General features: G+C 39.5%; 1 protein-coding gene across 10 annotated transcripts in view; it reads left to right on the top strand.

Annotated features, from left to right (window-relative positions):
- Positions 1-2,105: 2,105 nt before the first annotated feature.
- Positions 2,106-23,254, top strand: part of WDSUB1 (WD repeat, sterile alpha motif and U-box domain containing 1) — a 43,796-nt gene continuing 22,647 nt past the window's right edge. For 4 of the 10 annotated variants that reach the window (XR_014523556.1, XR_014523557.1, XM_083494525.1 and 1 more), the window contains exons 1-10: positions 2,106-2,394; positions 4,029-4,145; positions 5,648-6,063; positions 7,521-7,705; positions 12,993-13,085; positions 15,584-15,677; positions 17,084-17,117; positions 18,861-18,901; positions 19,184-19,290; positions 20,181-20,360. Coding sequence is in view for 7 of the 10 variants with exons in the window: in XM_083494525.1 (XP_083350651.1) it covers positions 5,666-6,063; positions 7,521-7,705; positions 12,993-13,085; positions 15,584-15,677; positions 17,084-17,117; positions 18,861-18,901; positions 19,184-19,290; positions 20,181-20,360 (1,132 nt within the window). In the remaining 3 variants the exon portion in view is untranslated. Of the gene's footprint in view, positions 2,395-2,520; positions 2,887-4,028; positions 4,146-5,647; positions 6,064-7,520; positions 7,706-12,992; positions 13,086-15,583; positions 15,678-17,083; positions 17,118-18,860; positions 18,902-19,183; positions 19,291-20,180; positions 20,361-23,254 lie in introns of those variants that run through there. The other 6 variants (XR_014523558.1, XM_083494526.1, XM_083494529.1 and 3 more) reach the window with 5 other exon arrangements.

Raw genomic sequence — 23,254 nt, 5'->3', positions numbered from 1 at the left:
TATTAGTGAATATAAAGAACTTTAGAAATGCATCAAAAACAACATTGCTGTGATATAAAATACATTTATATTGCCATAAAGACGATATATTTATTCTACTGCATCAGCAGAGCCCAGATAAATAAAACAGCTGAAAACAAAGAAGGACACACTAGTAGTCAAACTAACCTGATACAGAGGGTATATTGTAGAGTATCATGTTTGCATCTATGTGGAGGTCAGTGAAAGTACTATAATACATTTTAAAGCAGCCTTATCAGTTTACGAAATTAATATTGGGCTTTGGTCCACGTAAGCTCATGCCATAATAAATATTAAATACAGTGGTACCTCGGGTTAAGTACTTTATTTGTTCCGGAGGTCCGTTCTTAACCTGAAACTGTTCTTAACCTGAAGCACCACTTTAGCTAATGGGGCCTCCCACTGCTGCTGCACGATTTTTGTTCTAATCCTGAAGCAAAGTTCTTAATCCAAGGTATTAGTTCTGGGTTAGCGGAGTCTGTAACCTGAAGCGTATGTAACCCGAGGTACCACTGTATTGAAGGAGCTACAAGACTTTTGGTTGTTTTTCTGCAAAAAACCTGTTCCTCTGGAAGTTGTTTTGAAATGTATCACTTACATGGCACTCTGCTCACCTGGAAAACAGAATGTTTTCCCCCAAATGCCTGAAGTGACACTTACCACAGGCACCCAGGCAATTGTTTATTGTAGTTGTTCACATACATTGAGGGAACAAAACTTGTACTTGTAGCTCATGAAGTCTGCACAGCTTACTATTACAAGGTATTGGAAGACTCTAAATGCAGACTTGTTTGGGATCTGGATCTTACAACTCTAGAACTTAATGGACAAACTTAGAACCCATGTACTAGAGTTGAACAGGCAAAAAAATCACTTATTTTTTAACATGGCATGGTTTCATTACAAGTGTAACACTGACAGAACGTGGTTATAGGCCTCTGAGGTCCCGTGGCAATCTCCGGAATGATACCTTGGTTTAAAAACTTAATATGATTTAAAAGTTAAATGTAATTAAATTTTTGGTGCTTCTTGGGGGATTGGGGGGGGAACAGCTGTGTATGAATAACTTTATGACTGGTGTATATTACAAATGGGGGGGGACAAGGACAGACAAAAGGAAGCACTTCTTTACAGCACAAAGTTGAATGCCAACTTACATGGCTTTAAAAAGAGGATTAGAAAAATTCATGGATATGAGGCAATTGCTACTAATCATAATCACTGTGTACTATTCTCCAGGATCATAGGGAGCATATCTCGGTACCAGTTTGGAGAACTTTAGTGTGATAGTGCCATTGCTCTACTTCCTGCTTGGGAGCCTTCTCTAAACATCTGTTCCACCACTGTGGGAAATAGAGATGCTAAGGCTCTTCTTCTGTTTTTAATCTAATCAGATCCTAACCAGCCATTTCTTTTTTACAGATGTGTAACAATTATGCCAAGCCAAAAGAGCAACCCATCTAACAAAAACACATATTATCACCTCCGACAGTGACTTTGGTTTGCTTATTATTCTGTACTCAGAACAGCAATAATAATAATACTAAACCTTTATTGTCATTACACAACCTGCGTGCAGTGAAATTAAACCAGCCCCCCCCCCATACACTCAGTCTTGTTCGCGCTCTGTGTGCTTGTCGGAAGTCAATTGCACCACAATTGCAAGACGCTGGGCAAGCTGGATAAAAGGCTTGAGAGGTATATAGAAAATCGAGTATAGCGGTATGATAGCAACTAGTAAGCTGCATGATGCAATGAATAGTTTTCGATCACACCTGTAGACAGATCAAACGTGATTGCTCCCCTCCCTATGTACGCATATGGAAAACAACATGGCCATGTTATCATGTGAAAAATATTGTCCTATATTATCCGGAGATGACAAACCTCCGGCAGGCTTCGCGCTAATTGGGCAGGAAGTTGACCAGGAATGCAATATTTGGCATGTGCGCTAGACTGGGAGACCTTGCATCCTTCTCTCCACACCCCCGGACCCCCAGCAACAGGCGTGAAATGGCGAGGTGGGGGCCGGAGAGAGCAAGGAATGCGACAGCCTGGCGGGGGGGATGCTATTCCACCAACGCCTTCCTTGGCCGCGTTGAAAAGGAGGCAGCGGTGACATCACCGCGCTCGCCAACTCTCCCCCCCCCCCCCATCCTCAGTTTCCGCCTTCCAGTTGGAGGCGTGTCACCAGGCCGCAGGTGAGCCGGAGTTCCAGACACGGAGGCGGCGGGGGCGTGGAATTCCTCCTGCGTCGCGCGCGCACGTGACCTTCGCGGGGCCACAGTGTTGTTGTTGTGCTCCGTCAGCTAGAAGCTCGCGCAGGCTGTAAGAGGAAGACGCGGAGCCCTCGGCGCAGCCGCAAGACAAGAGGTAAGGAAAATGGGAGAGCGGGCGGGAGAAGGGAGCGGGGCAACCTCCAACCGCCGCCACCGAACGCTCAAGTTTGAAAAGGCGGGCGGGTGGCTGCGCGCGCGGCGTAATGACGGAGAGCAGCGTGGGGTGTGTTGGGGGGGGGGGGGAGAAGCCTGGCGTCCTTTGCGCAGGCGTCGCCTCTTTGATTCCCCTCGGAGCAGTTAGGGGGCGTTAGGCAGGCGTCGCCTCACTCTCGTCTTCTACGCCCCCCACTGCCTGGGAGAGGGGGAGCCGGAGGTTTGCGCCTCAGAGTCTCGGGGAGGGGGCTCCTCTCAAATGGGTGCCTGTTTTGAGCCCTCTCAAAGCCTGGCCAGTCAGGGTCCAGGTGTGGGGGTTTTTTTGGAGGGGGGTGCGCGGTAATGTTTCTATTGGGGTCACGCCGCTGACTGATACATATACTGAATATAAAGAAGTTGATTTGAGTATCAGCGCGCGTCACAGGTGCCCAAGGTTGGTGAGAACAAATAGCCAGTTCGCATAAAGCACGCTTGTTAAGGAGATCAAAATGTAGAATGAAAAAAAAACACCCTCATATTCCTGAAATGAGGACACTAGTAAAGCTTTATCGCAACCGGCACAAAGTTTTGTCGCTTGAGATTGTGACAAGTGGAAATCATAAACTGCAGTTCTGGCCCCACTTATTCTCACGGAAATTCAGTAGGATTTCCTTCAGAGTAGATAGGGTTAGGATTTGGCTGTAAAAAAGTTGCGCATCAGTACTTAAAACCCGGATAGCAGGTTGAGGGGGAGCAGTCAGTCTTCCCCCACTGTGATGGGATGTGTATTTCTGCTTGAATTGTAATTTATTTCTAAATTTGCATCCATCCATACAAACTATCATATGCACAATATATGGAACTCAGTACTATCTTTTTGTCTTTTTCTCTCCGTGGTATATGGAAATAATCTTCCAAAGTTACCTTTAAACTAAGGTTACCCGGGACAGTCCCTGGATTTACAAATCAGTCCCTGACAAAATCTTATCATCCCTACTGAAGTTCAAGAGTGTCCCTGAATTCACTGAAAAAAATCTTACTGGTAACCTTACTTGAATGTGTTTCAGAGTCTTATCATATATTCCTTACAGTTACAGAAATGGTTTTATGTTTTGTAATAGTAATTTCAAAGCACATGGCTCTTGTAACATAACGGAGGAGGAGGGAGGCTTAGGTGCCATGCAGTGCAATCCTAAGTATGTTTACACAACAGTTAAGTTCTCAGAGTTCCATTTGATTTACCTCCTAGGCTAGCAAGTTTTCTTAGCTTCATAGGACTGGGCTTAAAAAACAACTTTACTCACAGGTAAAGTTCTTTAAATGGTAGGTAGATGTAAATGATTCTATATAGATCATAGCTGAAACACAGTCAGTATTCATGATCAGGTGGTCTGATAAGTACTCATCAGAGTTTGGTATTCTGGTTTTCAAGTTTGATTGGTATTATTGTGCCATCTAAATAATTGTTGATAAATGACTGTACAATTTCATCAGACATACAAGACGTGTGGAACACATGCTGAGTATATGTACAACTGGGTAAGGTACATGAGCCATAATTTGTTTTGAATGTTTATGCTATTTTTATTATTCCAGCAAGGCTTCTGTAACTAGATTTTAACAACATACCAGAAGAATCCAAGCCAATATTTAAGAATTATTTAAGAAGTGTGTGTACTCCAGCTGCTTAGAGGATTCTATTTATAGTCACAGGTATTGAAGATTAAAGCTGTTCTTTTTGTGCTACTGTTCATTATTTTAGACTCTTTTAAAATAAAAATTGTAGAATTGTGTACAGCCATAACTTCAATTCTACTTGCATCATTCCTGTAAAGTGGATCAATATTATTCCCACTTCTACAAATATGAAACTGAGAGAAGACCTAGTTATTTTTAGACAGTACCATTTAGGAATGTAAGTGGGAGGGACTCACCTGATTAAACACTCATACAAAAAAAAGGGCAGGGGGGACTAGTATGTGAGGAAGAAGGCTGGGTAGGCAAGAATCCTTTTCCTTTGAGTCTAGGTTTTTATGTGGAAGGATTTTGGTGTGGCTGCAGCATTTAATCATGGCACATCTCACTCAGAATGAGAAATTGGCTTGAGGAAGAACAGTTCAGCTTCTGCCAAAAACTATATTATTAATGTTACTGTCTGTTATGGTTGAATTTAATGTAAATAAACATGTCCTTAATGAAGTCTTTAATTACATAATTCCACACTGTTTCAGTGTAAAGGCAATTTATTTTGATGGAGACAAAATTACAGAAAATGGAGGGAGGGGTGGACACAGTCGTTAATTATGTATCATTTCCAGGCTAAAAAATAAATAGTCAATACTGATCATATTCACATGCCTAATATGTGTTCCTGACCACAAACATGCAGACTGCTGCAATTTCTGCTCCTTTGTCTGCTTAGTGGAATTTTCTGCTATCCCTATACATGATACAAAATGAGGAGGAACACAAGCAAATTCAGTTACCAGCTCTTGAAATTTCATACTCTCAGCAATACAATCTAATCTAGGCAGGTAGTACAGATGCATAACCCAGCAGCCCTTAGATCAGTGTTTCCCAAACTTGGGTCTCCAGCTGTTTTTTTAAAGTTCAATTCCCATCATACCTGATCACTGGTACTGCTAGCTAGGGATGATGGGGGTTGTAGTCCAAAAAAGCTGGAGACCCAAGTTTGGGAAACACTGCCTTAGATAGATCCAGAGTGTGCTTTCCTTCTGTTCTGTAATCTCATGGCAACTGGAAGTTGGAGCTGAATGTTTTTTTCCTGGAGGGGAAAGTAAATTGCTATCAGCTGCTCCTTCTCTGCTTGATAAATGGGACCCAGCTGGTCTTCCTTTTGCTGTGGTGTTCCTTCTTGGAGGCAGGTGGTATCAGCGGCCCATGGATAGGGCAGGAGTGAGTTTCTTTTCTGCGCTGCAGTCCCTAGAACAAGGGTGTCTTTGCAAATAAATATTCTGCATTGGTGACAGTGTCGACATTTAGGAAATACGATTTATGCTGTGCACCTTTTGGAGTCACATGTTCAAGATTCCTTGGGCTGTAAAATACAATTTTTAAACTGGTTTGTATCTTCATATTTTTGAATTTTTTGTGGTAAAGATAAATATTTACCTTCTAATCATAATGTCTGATAATAAAAGGGAACATGATCTAGACATTTATGAATGCTTATAACTTTTTCTTCTTTATTTCAGGTCACTTTGTATGACCAAATGGTGAAGTTAATTTGCACCTTGACAGATCATAGTGATGATGTCAACTACTGTGCCTTCTCTTCTTCTTACTTGGCTACATGTTCCCTGGATAAATCTATCCGTCTGTATTCTTTAAGCAGTTTTGATGAACTTCCTTACTCACCACTAAGAGGCCACACATATGCTGTTCACTGCTGCTGCTTCTCTCCTTTTGGAAACCTTTTAGCTTCATGTTCTACGGATGGCAACACAGTTCTGTGGGAAACTCAAAATGGACTGAAACTGGCAGTGCTGGAGCACCCCTGTAGGCATCCTGTAAGAATTTGTCGATTTTCCCCTAATTCCACGTACTTGGTTTCAGGAGCTGCTGATGGAAGTATAAATCTTTGGAATGTTCAGTCTTTTAAAGTATACCGGTGAGTACGTCAGGCCCCAGTAACTAGAAAAGGAGTAGCTAACCTGTGGCCTTCCAGATGTTGCTGGACTACAACTCTTTTCAGCCACAGCCAGCTTAGGCAATAGTTAGGGATGATGCACACTGTAGTCCAACAACATCTGGAGGGTCAGAGTTGAGTCACCTCTGAACCTGACAGACATCACACAAATTTTACATTCTTAAAGTACTTTTAGATTCCTCTCTGTCTTTGGAGGAAGCCATTAGACTGTATTATACAGTAGTAAAGATGAAGTCGGTATAATTTCTGTTGTTAATAAAAATGGTGATAACTTACTTTCCTTAAATAGCAATTTAGATATCCGCTACCGGAACAATTACAATAAGCATCCCATTGTGTTTATTGATGAGACACTGAAATTCACAGAGCAACAGGTTTTTTGTTTTTTTGTGAGGGCTAGCAGAGCCAGAACTTGGGAAAGTGTTTCTAATTTTTAGCACCAGTTTGATGTAGTTATTATTAATATGTTAGGTGTAAGTTCTGTATAGATCCAAAAACCATCTCGGTTTCCTTGGTGTCCCCCTCAGCTGCTTTCATGCTATACTGTCTTGTAATTTGTTTCTAAATCCACAAGTATCAGTACCTTCTGATGCTTATGGGTCCCATTAAAATATAAATTGCTAGAAATTCTGCATTTTGGAATAATGCATTTATGTAGTTGGCATTTAGCTCGAAACTGTTTTTATTATGCAATTAATATATTAAAGAATGATCAGCTTTCTTCTATAGCTCATGTGATTCAGTGGTCTTGTTTAGATATAATGATAAACCTTGGTTCAGCATTATGAGAACAACCCACAGTAAGCCTCACACTTGCATGCTTCCTCCTTCTCTTCTAATGCATGTCCAAATAAGAATTAGGAAGTTTTCCCTTTTGTTTAATTAACCACAGCTTGCTATGTTACCTGACTCCTTAGTTAGTCTTAGGTATGATTTCTTGAATGAGGACAATTTCAAACCATAGTTTATAAAGTTGGCTTTTCTCATTTAGCTGTAGCCAGGATTAAACAGTCTAGGGAGCAGACAACATGCTAAACTGGTTGATTTAAAACTGAAGTTGAAGCTTCCAAGGTCCTTCCAGCTGTACCTGAGGTGGAGAGAAGAAAGGTGAAGCAAGCTCAAGGCTAAGCGAAGCTCATTCTTGTAATACTAAATCATAATTTAATGTTGCAGCTAAACACAGCCATACCCTACTGCAAGTAAATAGACAACAGGCAGGTCTTGATATTTCGTAGTTAGATGATTTATCTGTGCCTTTGTAGGTGCATGAGGTGCCAGCAAAATTGCTTTGCATTAGATTGTTTATATTCTCCTTTTCAGAATTGGTTAAATTCATGCTTATCTTACTTTATCAGGCTTGTAATATTTTATGTGATTTGCACTTCCAAAAGTCATGATCCTTTATTCTTGTCTTTCAGATCTGGCAGTGTTAAAGATGGTTCTTTGGTAGCCTGTGCATTTGCTCCTGATGCAAGTTTCTTTGTGACTGGATCATCATGTGGAGATTTAACTGTTTGGGATGAGACAATGAAGTGCTTGTATAATGAGAAAGCTCATGATCTTGGAGTCACCTGCTGTGACTTTTCTTCAAAGCTGGCTTCTGGTTAGTTAACTTGCTATTTAAGTAAATCCTTTTAATATATTTCCTCTCCTCCAGCCCTACCTCTCATGCAACTTGGTTTTATCATCGAGGCCTGTAGTACTGATGCTTCAGATTTTCCTCCTTTCTCTTCAGTTGCCCTTTTGCTAGGCATGATAATGGGGGTAGGCAGGAGATGACTGGGAAGCTCTGGAGAACTGGACCATCTAGGCTCTTTGTGAAAGAATGTGATAAGGAGAATTATTTTAAGAATTTACGGAATTTCTCATAGTGCTCAAGTTTAGTGTCATCTATCTCAACATTAATGTTGCAGTCCTCTGGTTCCTGGGAGAGCATCCCAGAAGCCAGCGAATCCATTGGATCTCTCTGTCTGTCTGAGGCTGGAGAGAGATGTCTCCCACCAAAGAGAGAGATCAAACACAGCATGTCTCCTCTCTGAGAATGCAGAGAGTTCAGCAGTCAGTTCCTATTTGTTGCATCTTAGACATTGGGGGAGTGGGGATGTGAAGAGGAGGCATTTTGAGGGCATGCTAGAAGAACTCTCGCTCCCCCAACATGCTCCTGGTACTAGGGACAAATTATACCAGCTCTGTAGCTGGCACAGTTTAGATTCCAATGAGAAGGGAATTGCTTTAAGGGGGCGGGGGAGGAACAGAATAAAAAAGGGGGAAATGCTGCTGCCCTTTCTGCCCTACTGGCATGAGCCCAGCATGGCATAGGAAAGGCGATTCATCATATTTTGTTCTCCCTGCAACCCTATTTTAGATTGCTCTCCCTGATTGCAGTCTTATGTTGGCATGCTTGGGAGTAAGGCCCACTGAACTTACTTCTGAGAGGTGTGTGTTTGTGTTGTAAGGCTGCAACATTGTATACTAGTATATTGAGGTTAAGTGACACGAGTACAGAAGCGGCATCTCCTGACACTGGAACCTTTTGTGTACCTTTGTGGTATTAATAACATATTGAAATTCATGATTGCTAGAACCTTTCCTTTATTTTTTATTTTTTTGAAATACTCTTCTGTGAAAGAATACCATCTGCCATATTTTAAAAAATGCTGCAAGCTGTAGTGCCGTGATAGAACTTGAAGTTAATGCAGGAATAAGTTGACTTGAATCTTGCTTGGTCTTTTTTGTTTCACCAATGTGTTTTATTTACAAACACTTATTTTAGCCATAACTTTGCCTGTATTAAGTGATCCTGAATATACTCATGTTTAAGACTACAGTAAGTGTCATTCTGGGGTTTGGGCAATGTGAGGGGTAGCACAGAGGATTAGGTTAATAAATCAAAGAACCTAGCAAAAGAGAGAGAGAGAAGAATACAGAGATTTAACTATACTAGAGAACAGGCATAGGCAAACCTGACCCTCCAGACATTTTGAGACTACTATTCCCATCATCCCTGACCACTGGTCCTGTTAGCTAGGGATGATGGGAGTTGTAGTCCCCCCCCCAAAAAAAAAATCTGGAGGGCCGAGTTTACCTTTGCCTGATAGAGAGGGTGGGTGATGGAGAAACTCTTCAAGTGCTCATTGTGAGCCAGGCTTTCAGGGATTAGAGTGGATACCAACCTCCTTGGGGCTTTTAAAAAATAAAAATAACAGGTACTGTGCCCAGTCTGTACACAAAAAAGTGTGGTACAATCTGATTCTCCCTGAATACTCCTTAATACTCAGTGTAAAGTTTAGCTGAAAGGGGACAACACAAAGTTGTGTGTACCCTTTTAGAAGCCTTACAAAAACAAACACTGAGATGAGGCATTGGCATAGAAGAGTGTGGATGTAAGGATGCCTGTGGTTGCAACATCCTGGAAATCTTAAAGGTTCTGTTTTCTGTAGTGGATGTTACGTAGAACAAAGCAATAGAAAATCATAAACTATAGGATGTTTAAGATATTTTAAGGTGAATTCCTTAATCTCCCATCTGATTTGAACCTTGAGAACGCTTCATTAGTTTCTACTTCAATATTCATACTATTACTGTTTAAAAATGTTGGCAGTTTATCATGGGATCTAACATAGAAATTGAACTTACTATAAGTGAAGTTTGCATATATCCTGTTTTAGATCATATTGAAGTGGTGGTAAATTGGTGTAAAGTGGACCCTGTCTAGATTACACCCCCTCCTCCTTCTTGTTGGGAAGACTGGAGACAATGCTTTTATATAGCAATGAAATGAATCTGCCTGTTCTCAAGGCATTGGATCAGGCTGCTGCCTGACCCAGCTCTGAGCAACTACTTTTGTGTGTGATGCATAAATGGTGAGGAAAGGAATAAGCCTCCGCTCATCGTGTGTTGTAGTCCTAATGCAAATTGCTCCCCTCGCCCAGGATTAAATAAAAGTATTATTTGATCTAGTTTGGCCCTCAGTCTCACTGCATCTGTGGGATATACTTCCAGGTAGTTTGCATCAGATTTCAGCTTTGATATTCTGTTATTTTACAAAGGATTGCTTTTGTCATCATGTAAAGTTTTATAGTTGTTCTTACAATCTAAAATAATGCAAATAGAATTGTTGGCATATTTATCAGTTATTAATTTCATAAATGCAGTGGTTATCAATGTGCTAAAAACATATAAGGTGTTATTCAAGTAAATAAATGCACAAGCAGAATGAGATCTGCTTGTGCAATGGGACTTCCCCCTCTTCCCTGCATGCACACTGTGTGCCACCCTCAAATCTGTTCCAGAGAGTTGGAAACCCCAGAACATATCCAGACCCCCAAGTGTTCCTATTTTCCAGGGACAGTCCCGGATTTACATGTCCCGCCTTTCCTTAGGACGTCCCTATTTTCATCAGAGAAATGCTTGTGGGTATAGAGTTATGCGACCCCCCAAGCCAAGCAGATAAGTAACTATGCAATCTTTAGAAGCCCTGTATAGAGAAGTTTTTTTTAATGTTTAATGTATTATTATGTTTTTATATATGTTGGAAACTGCCCAGAGCGGCTGGGGCAACCCAGTCAGATGGGTGGGATGATGATGATGATGATGATGATGATGATGATGATGATAATAATAATAATAATAATAATAATAATAATAATAATAATAATAATATATTCTTTATTATTTAATAGGACATCCCTCTTTTCATCAGGGAAATGTTGGAGGATATGCATATCTAGGGAGAGGAGAAGGGGGGAAAGTTCTATTGTGTGAGTGGAAGTTGTGCAAAATGCTACTTAGAATACAACCCACAAAACTGAACTTGTATTTAAACTTTTGATTCAACGTAATACGAAGATAATTCTTTTATATTATTTTCAATTTAGACAGTTTCCCCATAGTATTTAAATTATGTTAAGTACATATTTTACCCAACTATCTTTCCTAGAAGATGAATATTTTAATTGCTTTAAAATACTATTTGGGAAGCTATAGTAAGTCTGCAATTGTAATGGCAGTGCAAATCCTGCTCTGCTGCTGAAGAGGGAGGCCATTCAACAGAAAGGCATTTATGCTACATGATGTCCCCCACTTCATCCACAGAAAGCTCTGAAGGCCTAGATATGATACCATCAGGTTTCTGGTGGTGGTGGTGGTAGTGGAGGAGGGGCAGCCTTGGATCTGCGTGATCCAGTGCCCACTGACATGAACATGATTGGCATGAAACCATGGTACAGCTCTAGAACTGTAGTTTATTTCCTTCCAATTGCTACCATATCCATTTGACTGTTCTCTTAAGTCAGTTAAATGATCTTTATCATGTTTCTTTATATTTGTTTGAAGACTTGTGTTGTAAATATCTGATTTATTATTTTTATTGTAGCTAAGAATCCCTGTATAATAATACACAGATTTATTTGAGACAATTTTCTCTTGGATCTCCATTTTCTGTTGATAGGAATTTCTTGCTTTTTGCTTGACGTGTATACAGTCATTATATATATTTTTGCCTTTGATTTTGACAGTGATGCACTCACTAGAGATGTGTTTTTCTCACCTTTTGGGAAAACTACTAAAAGCTATTCTTCATTTTTCCATCTTGCCAGCTACAGCAAATCTTCTCCTTTCCCTGCAGTTGTTTACTAATTGGCTTTTTAGAATTTAATGTGTTCTATAAATAAAACTTTCTTCTTTTCATGTCAAATGTGTTGTGGTTCACTTGTGAAACCGTGTTTTGTTTATGGTCAAATATCCTCTGAAAAAATCAGAAGTGAAGAAAGGGTGGGTTGCAAATTGATTCCAGAAGTGACAAGAAAATCTGCAGAATAGGGCTAGTCACAGCAATTTGAGTACTGATAATGAAAAGTGTGCATAATATAGCCTAAACATCCCAGTTTTAGCTGCTTTCTAATTTGTTTTGAAGCTAAGAGTTATTTCCCATGGGGGATTACTGGAATGAAGTCTGTTTGCATTACAGACTTTCTGAGGAATATTTAAAAATAAACGGTAATCTCTCTCTAGTTGCAACTCTGTACAAATTCCTGGGACATTTTAACCTACAGAGGTGATTCCCATCCCACCACACTGAAACTACTGAGTGGTACCCAACTAAGTTTTACTCAGAGGAGGATCATTGAAATTAATGAACGTGACCAAGGAAGTCTGTTAATTTCAACTGGTCTACTCTGAATCAACCTTAGTTGAATGCCACTCATTGTGTGCTCCAGACCTATTTTTCTACAGTAGCTATAGGGCTATTGCAATAGCCCTTTGCTGTTAGGCAGCTCTGCTTTCCTTCCAGGCAATCCTCCCAGTTGATGGCAGTCCTCAGTTGCACTGGTCTCTGTAACTTCAGATTCTCAGAAACTGTAGGAATCATGCATATATAGAACCAAGCCTCATTAAAACCAGAAGTTATTTCTAAGTGACAATGGTTAGGATTGGGGTGAATGACATCTACTTGTTCCTTACCATGTAGTACTGGTATGCCCATTTCTGTGCAGTGTTAATAGTGTATGTGTGGGGGCTGGGAAGTTATATGGGTGAAGTTTCTGAAGATATGCTGAGCCCACATGATTATGGGCAAGCAGTTGGCATGACTTGAATTAGGCACAACAAAGGAACTCTCCATAGTCTCCATACAGATTACCACCCTTTGCCTCTTCATATACAATTTTCTAAGAGCATGCTTTTATTTGACTACAGACTTTAGGATCATAGTAATGGTACATATATACAGAAGTTTTAGAACGTATTTTTTATTAATACCTAGGAAACATTTTAAAGAAATTCTAATTGTGTATGTCCAATTTACATGTAGACATTTTTTAAAAAAATGAAATCTTGCTTGCTTTGCTATGTTTCTAATACATTTTTTTAAAATATATATTTTTAATCAGGTAATAAGCAAGATGTTAACTATTTCCTAATGGCATCTTCTGGTCAGGACAGCACAATTAAGATATGGCTTATTTCACTCGCTGATCATACAGGTATGTATAATAATAATAATAATAATAATAATAATAACAATAATAATATTAATCTTCTTACACTAAATTGCTAGCTTTCATACTGTTTTGCTTTTAAATTGTTTTCTGCTCAAACAGTAAGAAATATTCAGTTAACAAAAAATATCAGTTTAACATGCTGTGTTATGGGATTTCCATGTTCACTCAAGTGCCAAAATGCTGGGAAATTACTGCTATTAAGAGCCATGCCATTAGGCAACATTGATATGGTACAGTATCCTGTGGTTAGGTCTAGCTTCACCACAGACTTGCATCTCAGTAGCTGACCTGAGTTACAAATTTGTCTGTCTGAGTGGAATAGATGCATGCCATCAATGCAAATGAAGCTAACATTCCTAGTTACAAGTATCCAACTGGCAACCAGTACCATCCACATAGAATGAGAGCATTGGAAGGGACCTTGAAGGAACTCTAGTCCAACTCCCTGCTTAGTGTAGGGTAGCCACAGGTGACTTTAGCTCTGTAATTAGAGTTATGATGGAGGCTACTATATGCACAAAGCAAAAAGGAAAGAAAGGACACTTCCCAAACAATGGAAAGTCACTTTCTAGTGAACAATGAGTGCCCTAGGAGCAATTGAAGCACTGACTGGGAGTACTTGGATGGAACTGAGGTGTGACTCGGTATCTGAAGCCCTGATTCTCATTCCAGCAAGTGGAGGGGGGGCAGCCATATTATGCCCCTCTTCAGGAAACAAGCTGGCTTTGGGTTCAGCAGCTCCATTGCTTCCCCCTTAATGTCCCATTTGGGGGCCTTACTGTGATTGATTACTGCCACACTTTTAGTGGGTACAGCAGGGTCCTCTGTGTTGGTGGAGCCCACTCCCCAATTCATCCCGCATGGATTGCAGGTTACAATTCTGGCTGTTTACCTGGAAAAAACACCAATGCTAAGTATACATTTCCTTAAGTAAAGGGAGTTTCCTTCTACTGTACTCAACACCCTTCCACTGTAGCCACAGCGCTCAGGGCAGCTTACAGTGATATAAAGGTACAAAATAATATACATTGAAAGCAGTAAGAAGCAATGAAAACAGTAAAACAGGGACAGCAGGTTAAAAACAAGGAGGTCTTTTCTAAAGCTGTGTCTTAATGTTGCACCGTGTACAATGACTGATTGAGTAGCATAATAGTCATTGTTCAGTGCACAATGTCTATTCTGTTGTTTCATATTGTATGAAGATAATTTGAGTCTAAAAAGCTTTCTTCAATATGTTTTCATATACTAAAACAGCTTTTTATATGTTGCATAAACATTAGATTTATAGCATGTGTATAACCATGGTTTACATATAAAAGCTATGCTGAAGAGTATAAATATTGTCATAACATACTGGAAAGCCAGGAAGTTCTCGAAGCAAAGATTTGAATGGCTTTGTGCAATATATTGAAACACATTCTTCTAAACAAAGGATTGTTTGGGTTGTTTCTAATGTAGCCTTGCAGTCTGCCCCATATATCCCATACGTTCCTGCTTTCTTTTCTTCCAGCATACTAAAATGTACTATGCTCTGCAAATATTTGCATATTGTTAATATTCTGATAGCACAATATGATTTTCATACCATAAAACTGGGTGTCTTGTGGCTTTAAAACATGAAGCAATAAAATATTCCACAGTAATTTAGTGAACAGTGTTAGTAGTTTCTAGAATTGCAATGTGGGAGACTATTAAATTTTACTGTTTCAAGACCTTTGATGTGGACTTTTACAGTGTTTTCCCCTAGAAATAAATACCTGAATATTGTGTATTCCTCAGTCTTTAAACTATGGATACAGTGAAATAAATATTGTTCCAAGCAAAACCACTGTAATAGTAAAACCCACTTGAGTGAATATTTGTATACTCTGTGATACTGTGCAAACTTGTGAGACCTTAGTCACAAATAACGGCCTTTACAAATTGTCTAGCTACCTTTTTAATGGAAAATGTGAAGTGTTACAGGCATAACAATGCTCTCGCATGTCTTCTGGATATGTCATATTTCCTTAGGCGATGAACATGCCCCCTCTCTGTGTGTACTAAACCAGCCCTAGAACATGCTAATGTACCTCAGCCATTAATTCTGGATAATTAAATAACATAATTTTTGTTAATGAGGAACCATCATTTTAGGTTCCTGCTAGCATTTCCCCTATGGTGTGGGGTTAGACTGCCAGGCCAGCACATATGTGTGCCTCTATTTGTTCCCTCTGTCCTACTTCATAGGGGTGTCAGATCCTTTTGGGTGAATGAAATCTGGTATTAAAGTTGGAATAAAAGGCTGCCTTCTTAAAATGCACTGTTTCCTTCCTAGAGGGGAGACTTGTTGCTTGTCCAGGTATGTGGGTCAAGACACAGAACATAGCCAAGCTGTCATAATTTTAAGTAGTTTCATATTTGAAGGCTGGGTGAATGGTAGTATCAAATGACCTTTCCAAATTTGAATTTTAAAATTATGTTCATTTTTGAATGTACAGGCCTTGAACTGAAATGTAAATATACGTTAAAAGGACACACTGCCCCAGTTCTGGCTTGTGCATTTTCCTGCGATGGACAGATTTTAGTCTCTGGGTAAGAATATTTGCTTCATTCTTACGATTCAGTTTTACATTCGTTGTGCTCTGTTTACTTGTTTTCTTTATTTGTGTCTGTAATTATATAGATCCTTCCTATATAATTTAAAATCCATTCCAAATTAATGAAGATGAGCCTATATATGATGTCATAATGGCTACAGTATCACTTTATGAAAATGTAGGGGTCTGCATGGAGTCCCTGAGCACAGTTCATTTTAACATGTGCCACATTTTCAGGACATACACTATTTAAAATAATGGAACTTGCCATTCTCAATGTGTAGCATTTATACTGCCCTCACAACCCATAATGGGCCAATTCCCCTACACTTATTAAAAGGTTTGTAAGCTAAAATATACATACAAATGCCACATTTTTTCTGAAGCTAAAGGCCACATTTGCACGTCACACTTAAAATACGTTGTGTTGGCTGCAGCCAGTCTCAGACTCATGCACTCTCCCTGCCAATCTGCAATTGAAAGGAGGAATTTAGAAGTGGATCCACAGTTGTGGTTAGCAGTAACTTTGGTTACTTTCAACAAGCTATCTTTGAAGTTGACTTGTTTAATATTAACCATACTGTTAACCACAGTTGGTTGCTCCGGACAACATGGCAAACCACAATGAAACAAAAGGAAAAACAAAAAGCTGCTAAACTCGCAGTCATGGGAGTGGGGAGGGCTGTGGCTCTTGCACATCATGCTAAACTGAAATTGAGTGAAACGTGAATTCAGTCGACCTTGCTGCTTGAGCTATATGGGGTGATATTTGCCTTAAGCAAATTTTTCGAGCTGTAGGTAGTGGATTCTTTAACAAATCACATCCATTCATGATGATACATCATTCTCTATGCAGTAGTTCTGCACACGGTGAATTCCTATTATGAGACATGCTGTAGTATATTGAGTTGCTTTTGCCAAAATTTGGAACACAGACAGATCTTTCACTACTCCTCTTCAACTGAGGATCAGGTCAAAGCTATCCAGAATATAAGGCTAAATGTGAAGTTGAATAGGCAAAAGCATTTGGGAAATGTTGTTGCTTTGTGTAGCAGAGGTGATTATGCTTTGCTGATTATTAGATACTCAGTTGGATCCTTAAGGCATTGGCATTTAGAACAGCTTGCTCCCAACACCGTTCTTATTCTACCAGCCTTTTTTCATTTTCTTGAAGTTTCAAAGGAAGACAGAAATATGGTTAGCATAAGGTGAAAAAACCCTGAATCACTGTCTTGAGTACCACAGTGAGTTCTAATATGAGTTCTAGCATTGCAGCTTACTGAGTTGGTACACGTAAAAGCTACATATAAAACTGTTGCTTATCTCTGTTGCAAGGCAAATGTTGCTGTATTTCATTTACATTTCTCTTACATATACACAATTTAATTTATTTCTTCCTAGATCTGTGGACAAATCAGTAATGATTTTTGAAACTGTAAGTATGTAAGATATTAATCATAATTTTGCAAGAATAGCAATGTAGTAAAGGAATTGTGAGCTTTTTCAGTGGTGCAGGACTTCTTGCAATTAGATGGAGGCTTTACTCTTGGAGACAAAACAGGGCATAGGGTTGGACTGTTAACACATTTTTATTATTCATTTTGAGAAGCTAAGCAAACATAATAAAATGTTTAAATTACAGTAATAGCTCACTGCCTTGTTTACATCTTAAAGTCAGCATAGTAAATGGTGCTATTGTGCACCAGCGTATCAACATCTGAAAATTATCAGTATGTAATTTCAGGTTTTTATTTCATAATTTTGTTTGAACCTGAACAATAAATATGCTAAAGGCACTTCTTGTAATAATCTTGACCCAAAGAAATTCAAGTGAGGCACCTGATTTTTTCATGTGCTTTCCATAGAGCTGGGCTCCCAAGTATCTTATAATCCAATCAACACTTGGAAAGATGGAGTTGGAGAAGGAAATACCTCTCCCCGCTTTTTTTTCTTTACTAGTTCACATGTCACATTAAATCATAATTTTAAACTTCTACTGCCTTGCTCTGGACATAACAAGCCACAGTCTTAAGTTATTGTGTTGTCTGACTCTGGGCTCATGGTTTAGAATCAGAATTGGAGAGAAACAAACAATGAGTAGCAATTAAGATTTGGTCTTAATTGGGGAATATTACCCTAGCACCCAGCAATTCAATTATGCTGGGATCTGCTTCACCATTGCATTCCTTTGCAGAGAATATGGTGGCAAAGCAGATCCCTGCAGCCAGGTGCATTAAACTGGTGAGTGGAGGGTTCAATTCTGCTGGGTGCTGCTTCACTAGCATGTTATCTATGGGGAAAAGCAGACCACTTTCCCCATAGGCCAACTTTGACAGTTAGGTGGGACTACCCATCTATCAGTCACCTGATGCCATCATAGCATCAGATGATTGACAAATGGGAGACCGCCTATCAAAGTTGATCTCTGGGGGTTAGAGGAAGATAAAAATTTGGCTTGCCTGGTCAAAAACGTTCCCCACACTTGTTTAGGAGGGTATGTTCATTAGTCTGTTACAAAAATAATGTTGGCATATGTAGCAACTTAGACTCACAGATTTATTGTGCCACAAACCTTTATGGTTAAAACATATGTGAAGGCATCACTTAGGGAGGTATATGTCCTATGTTTCTTTTGGGAACTGAATCTTGTGACTTCTGAAAATACTGCTTAGAGATACTGTTGTTATTACGAGGAAGGTAATTGTTATAAAACAATGTTAGATATGTTTGTGAAGGGTAGCATCTAGTGGCCAAGTATGCTAACCACAAGGTCTTTATTCTGTAGCATAATTCTATTAATGTTTCAGTTCCTGCTTTTTCTCATGTGTGGCTTAATTCTAGATAAATGATCTTCAGTGATAAAATAAAATAAAATGTTAAATGATCAGTTCATTTGTAATATTAAGTGGTAGAATTCTTAAGTGGGAAAATGAGGGATGTCTTTGCATTTATAAAAAAATTTCTTCTGCCACAGCTAATGATTCTATTGTAATTCCAGGAAAATTGTTCAAACTACCTTAGTTTGTCCTTAGTTGTAAACATCTGTAAATACATTCCTTACATCTGTCCTTTTTGGATTGTGAAACTTGCAGTAGACATTTTCCAGTAGAAATTTAGATTATTGGTTATAGTTGTATTTTTGTTTGTCTTAACATACACAATATTTTGTTGTTGGCAGAACACTGGGAACATCTTACACATTTTGACTCAGCATACCAGGTTGGATATTAGCGTAACAGTTTTCATTATATTAGTCAAGGGGAATAGTTAAAATTGTGGAGGGAGGAATGTTAAGGTATATAGAATTGTACATACGGTTGATTTGAATATGTTATTATTGATTATGTATACCCAATGTATCAGCTGCCTGGGAGGGGGAAGGTTTCACTGTTTGTTTCACTGTTTGTTGTTTTGGTGGTTGGTAAAAAAAAATATTTTAATTTTTTTTAAATGTGATATGTAAAATGTGAAATGTATCTAACAAGCTACTTTTATTTCTAGATATGTTACAACTTGTGCCTTTGCACCAGATATGCCACTGTTTGCTACGGGGTCAATGGATAAATCTGTGAACATCTGGCAGTTTGAACCAAAGCAACATCTGAAAGGTTAGTAAAGGAATGCTTTTGTCGTGTGCTTTATAAACTTTACATCACCATTTGTTTAGATACAATCTATATGAAATGTAAATAAACTTATATTGAGTCTGATAATTGGTCCATCTTGACTAGACTACTTTGGCTGGCAATGGCTTTCCAAAGTCACAAGACAGGTCTTTTCCATGGTGCTGAAGTCCAAGAAATGTAGACTGCAGAAAATCCTTATAAATGTTAAATAAATTGCCAGTGCAATTCAAGTATAACTGTAATGCGTTATATGTAGGGCTGCCGCTGAAGGAGGTTTGGAAACTTCAGCTAGTGCAGAATTCAGCGGCCAGGTTGCTCCTCGGAGCAAGACAGTTTGAGCATATTACACCGATCCTGGTTCGACTCCACTGGCTATCAATTAGTTTCTGGGCCCAATTCAAAGTGCTGGTTTTGACCTATAAAGCCTTAGATGGCTGAGGACCACAATACCTCAAGGAGCACCTCTTTCCATATGAACCTACCCAAACCCTGAGATCATCTTCTGAGGCCCTTCATCATGTGCCTCAAGAGGTATGGAGGGTGGCAACACAAGAACGGGCCTTCTCTGCAGCGGCTCCCCGTCTGGGGAATGCTCTCCCCAGGGAAGTTCGCCTGGCGCCTTCATTATACACCTTTAGGCACTGGCAGAAACGTTCCTTTTTAACCAGGCCTTTGGTTGATTTGATTGATATCCTATGCCCTTTTAAAATAAAGCAGCATTTGTCTTCTAGCAAGTCAAGGACACAATGTAATACTTTCTAAAACTTGTAAATGTACACTGAGAGTCAAGGTTTAGAGCAACGTTTAAAGGCTGGGCTGTTTCACCTGAAATATGTTCTTCTTGTATAAAATCTTCCTTTGATTTGCTCCAGAAAGGTCAGCAATAGAGGAGCCAAAGATATTTGCAGAGAGTTGGTCAGAAGAAGAGGTTTCATCTTGGCTATGCACACATGGCTTACAAGACGTAGTTGAGATTTTCAAAAGGAACAACATCGATGGGAAAGAACTTCTTAATCTTACAAAAGAGAGCTTGGCTGATGATTTAAAAATTGGTAAGACTGTTAAGATAAATATTTGTTAATACTTTTAGGATTTTTGTGCTAGCCTTCCCCAACATAGTGCCCTGCAGATGCTGTTGGACTCTCAGGGCTAGTAGTCAGGGATGGTGGGAGTTGTAGTCCTGGAGGGAACCAGGTTGGTTAATGCTGTTTATTCATCTTGTGAATATCACTCTTGAAAAATTCTTTGGCAATACTAGAGATATATTTTCACACTACTGCATTTGGTGTTTTCCTGTTACTAACAATAACTATAATTTCACGTTAACATGAGATCTCAAAAAAGAGAAAAAATGTTTTTTCTCCTCTCTTTAAAAAATATGCCAACGAATCAATCTTGCACAATAACTCTGTGCTGTGCTATCCATGTGGGGTTATTTTAATAAGTAAATTTGTATTGCAGTAGTGGTTTGACTCTATTAAGCCCAAGTACACAAATTCACAGCCCGCTTCATACGTTTAGTGCTTTCTGTAAAAAGAGGCAGAGCTATCTGGCTGTGCTCTTCCTTTCATCCAGCTGTTCTCAACCTGTGGGTCCCCAGATGTTGTTGGACTACAACTCCCATCATCCCTGAGCTCTGGCTTTGCTAGCTAGGGGTAATGGGAGCTGTAGTACAACATCTGGGGACCCACAGGTTGAGAAAGGCTGCTGTAGTCAATACAGGCAACAACTGTTTTAGGTGTGTTCAATGCATGTGCTCATTGCCACAACCTGGAAGTGGCCAGAAAAGGGAACGAGGCAGGCTTACATGTGCTCCACTGATGTGCGTGTGGGTCGGGAACGCACCCCCGCACAAAACAGTTGTTGCCTGGTTTCCGGTGGCTCTGTTGTTCTTGAAATGACCATATAAACTGACCGTATCCAGGCTGTAGTATTAGAAACTGATTCAAATAAATGAGTACAGAGCTCAAAGTCAGGAGGATTTTAGCTTCTTCATGAACGTAGGGGTTCATTCCCTCTATTACCTTTTTCCGAGTCAATGTAAATAGTTTTGCTTTAAATGGCCTACCACTAAGTGAGATTGTCTGAAGAACTAGGAATTTTTTCCCTTTCCCTAATTTCATGTGAGTGGCAAGGAGTGGGGGGGGGGTGATGGGAGAAACCAAGGGCAAGGTGGGGTAGCAGAAAGAGAGGAAAGGAGGTACAGTGGTACCTCGAGTTACAAACTCCTCAGGTTACAAACTCCGCTAACCTGGAAGAGGTACCTCGAGTTGAGAACCAGGATGAGAACGAAAATCGTGTGCCGGCAGCGCAGCGGCAGCAAGAGGCCCCATTAGCAACACCTCTAGTTAAGAACAGTTTCAGGTTAAGAACGGACCTCTGGAACGAATTAAGTTAGTAACTAGAGGTACCACTGTAGTAGAAAAGGAATGGCCCCACCTTTATGGCTCCAACCCTGCATACTTTCAGCTTTGGTCTTGCCCACTGCCATCATGCAGACTCCCATCAGATTATCACCAAGGGAGTATGGCTATTTACAAGGGGAGAGGAGAATGTTTTCCACTCATCTTAGAAGAATGGAAGATATATATATTTTGAGGACCATTCCTCATATACACACTGAGTTCAACATGGTTTGCATATGCAGCAGTGAGCTACAGCTGAATGCATGTTTGTAGTATTAGATCTGTATTTTCAAACACCCTTTTGTCTCTAGAGTGTTCAAGGAACATTCTCCAGTCTTGTGGCCCTTAAGTTTCATCTTACTCTGCAGCATATGATTTGTTTTGCTTGCTTGTATAACCTATTTTGAATTGGGTTCCTTTGCCATATTCCACTTTAAGAACTGTTCTTTGATTTCCACTCTTTAAGTTTTATGAAGTAGATTAAATTATGTGTGGAGAATTATGCCATAGGGTACAGCCTTCCTCAACCTGTTGTCCTCCACATATTGTTGGACTACAACTTCCATTGGCCCCAACAGCAAGGGACAGCTAGATGGGACAGGGGATGGGCCTATATGATTGCAAGTTGCTTTCACTTATACTGTGCCGTGAACATGAGGGTGGTGGCACAAGTTACCAGACTGTTCTAATGTGCCCTTTTCTTCAGTGCTATAAATGTATGTGTGTATATAGCCTTTCAATGGTCTTGCTTATCTCTCTGGTTTTTGCTCTGCCTAGTAGTGGTGGCACAGCCACTGCCTGAGTGGGAAGCACAAAGCTGTTTGAATGAATGATCTCATTAGCCTTTAAAATTCACTATTAATCCTTACCTTCTTTCTGTATGTCACCCAAAAGTTGGAACCCATAACAAATTACATGCTGTGTCAAACTTTTTTTAAGAAGTGGAAGAGGAATTGCTTCTGTGTGCATTTATTTATTCAAGGAGGCCAAAAGTTTCCAAGCTTATCAGTTGAAACTAATAAGATAATGCTGATAGTTGGCTTCTATGAAAATTAAAAGCAGTGAGACTGAAGATGAAGTCCCTAGCTGGGCTGACCTCTAGCGTACACACTACCACTGTGGAAAAATCAACATAATAGCTTGTTGCCTGAGTACTAGGACTTTTAATGACACCACTGAGAACTAATTATAAGCTACAAATAAGAAAATAATAGGAGATGTGGCAGAGCATGTCATAATGAGACGAGTTATGTGATGTACTGGGTAAACAAAATATAAAATATTTTAGTTAGCAGAACTCACTGTCCTCCATAATTCATACAATATTAACATAATAAGACAATAGCAGATATTACTTAATGGACTTTCCCATAATGTGATAAATACAATGTAGACTATATCACAGGAAGATACAGATATAGGCACATACGTATATGTGTGTGTGTTGGGAATGGTGTTCTGCCCAACCAGATGCTTAATGAAGTATCCAATTATTTAAGTTCTACCCCACATGAAAAAGCTATTGTTATAGTGTAAATTAT

The sequence above is a fragment of the Podarcis liolepis genome (assembly GCF_965112155.1).
Source record: "Podarcis liolepis genome assembly, chromosome: 1".
Lineage (NCBI taxonomy): Eukaryota > Metazoa > Chordata > Lepidosauria > Squamata > Lacertidae > Podarcis > Podarcis liolepis.
This window is presented reverse-complemented; position numbering and strand designations above follow the sequence as displayed.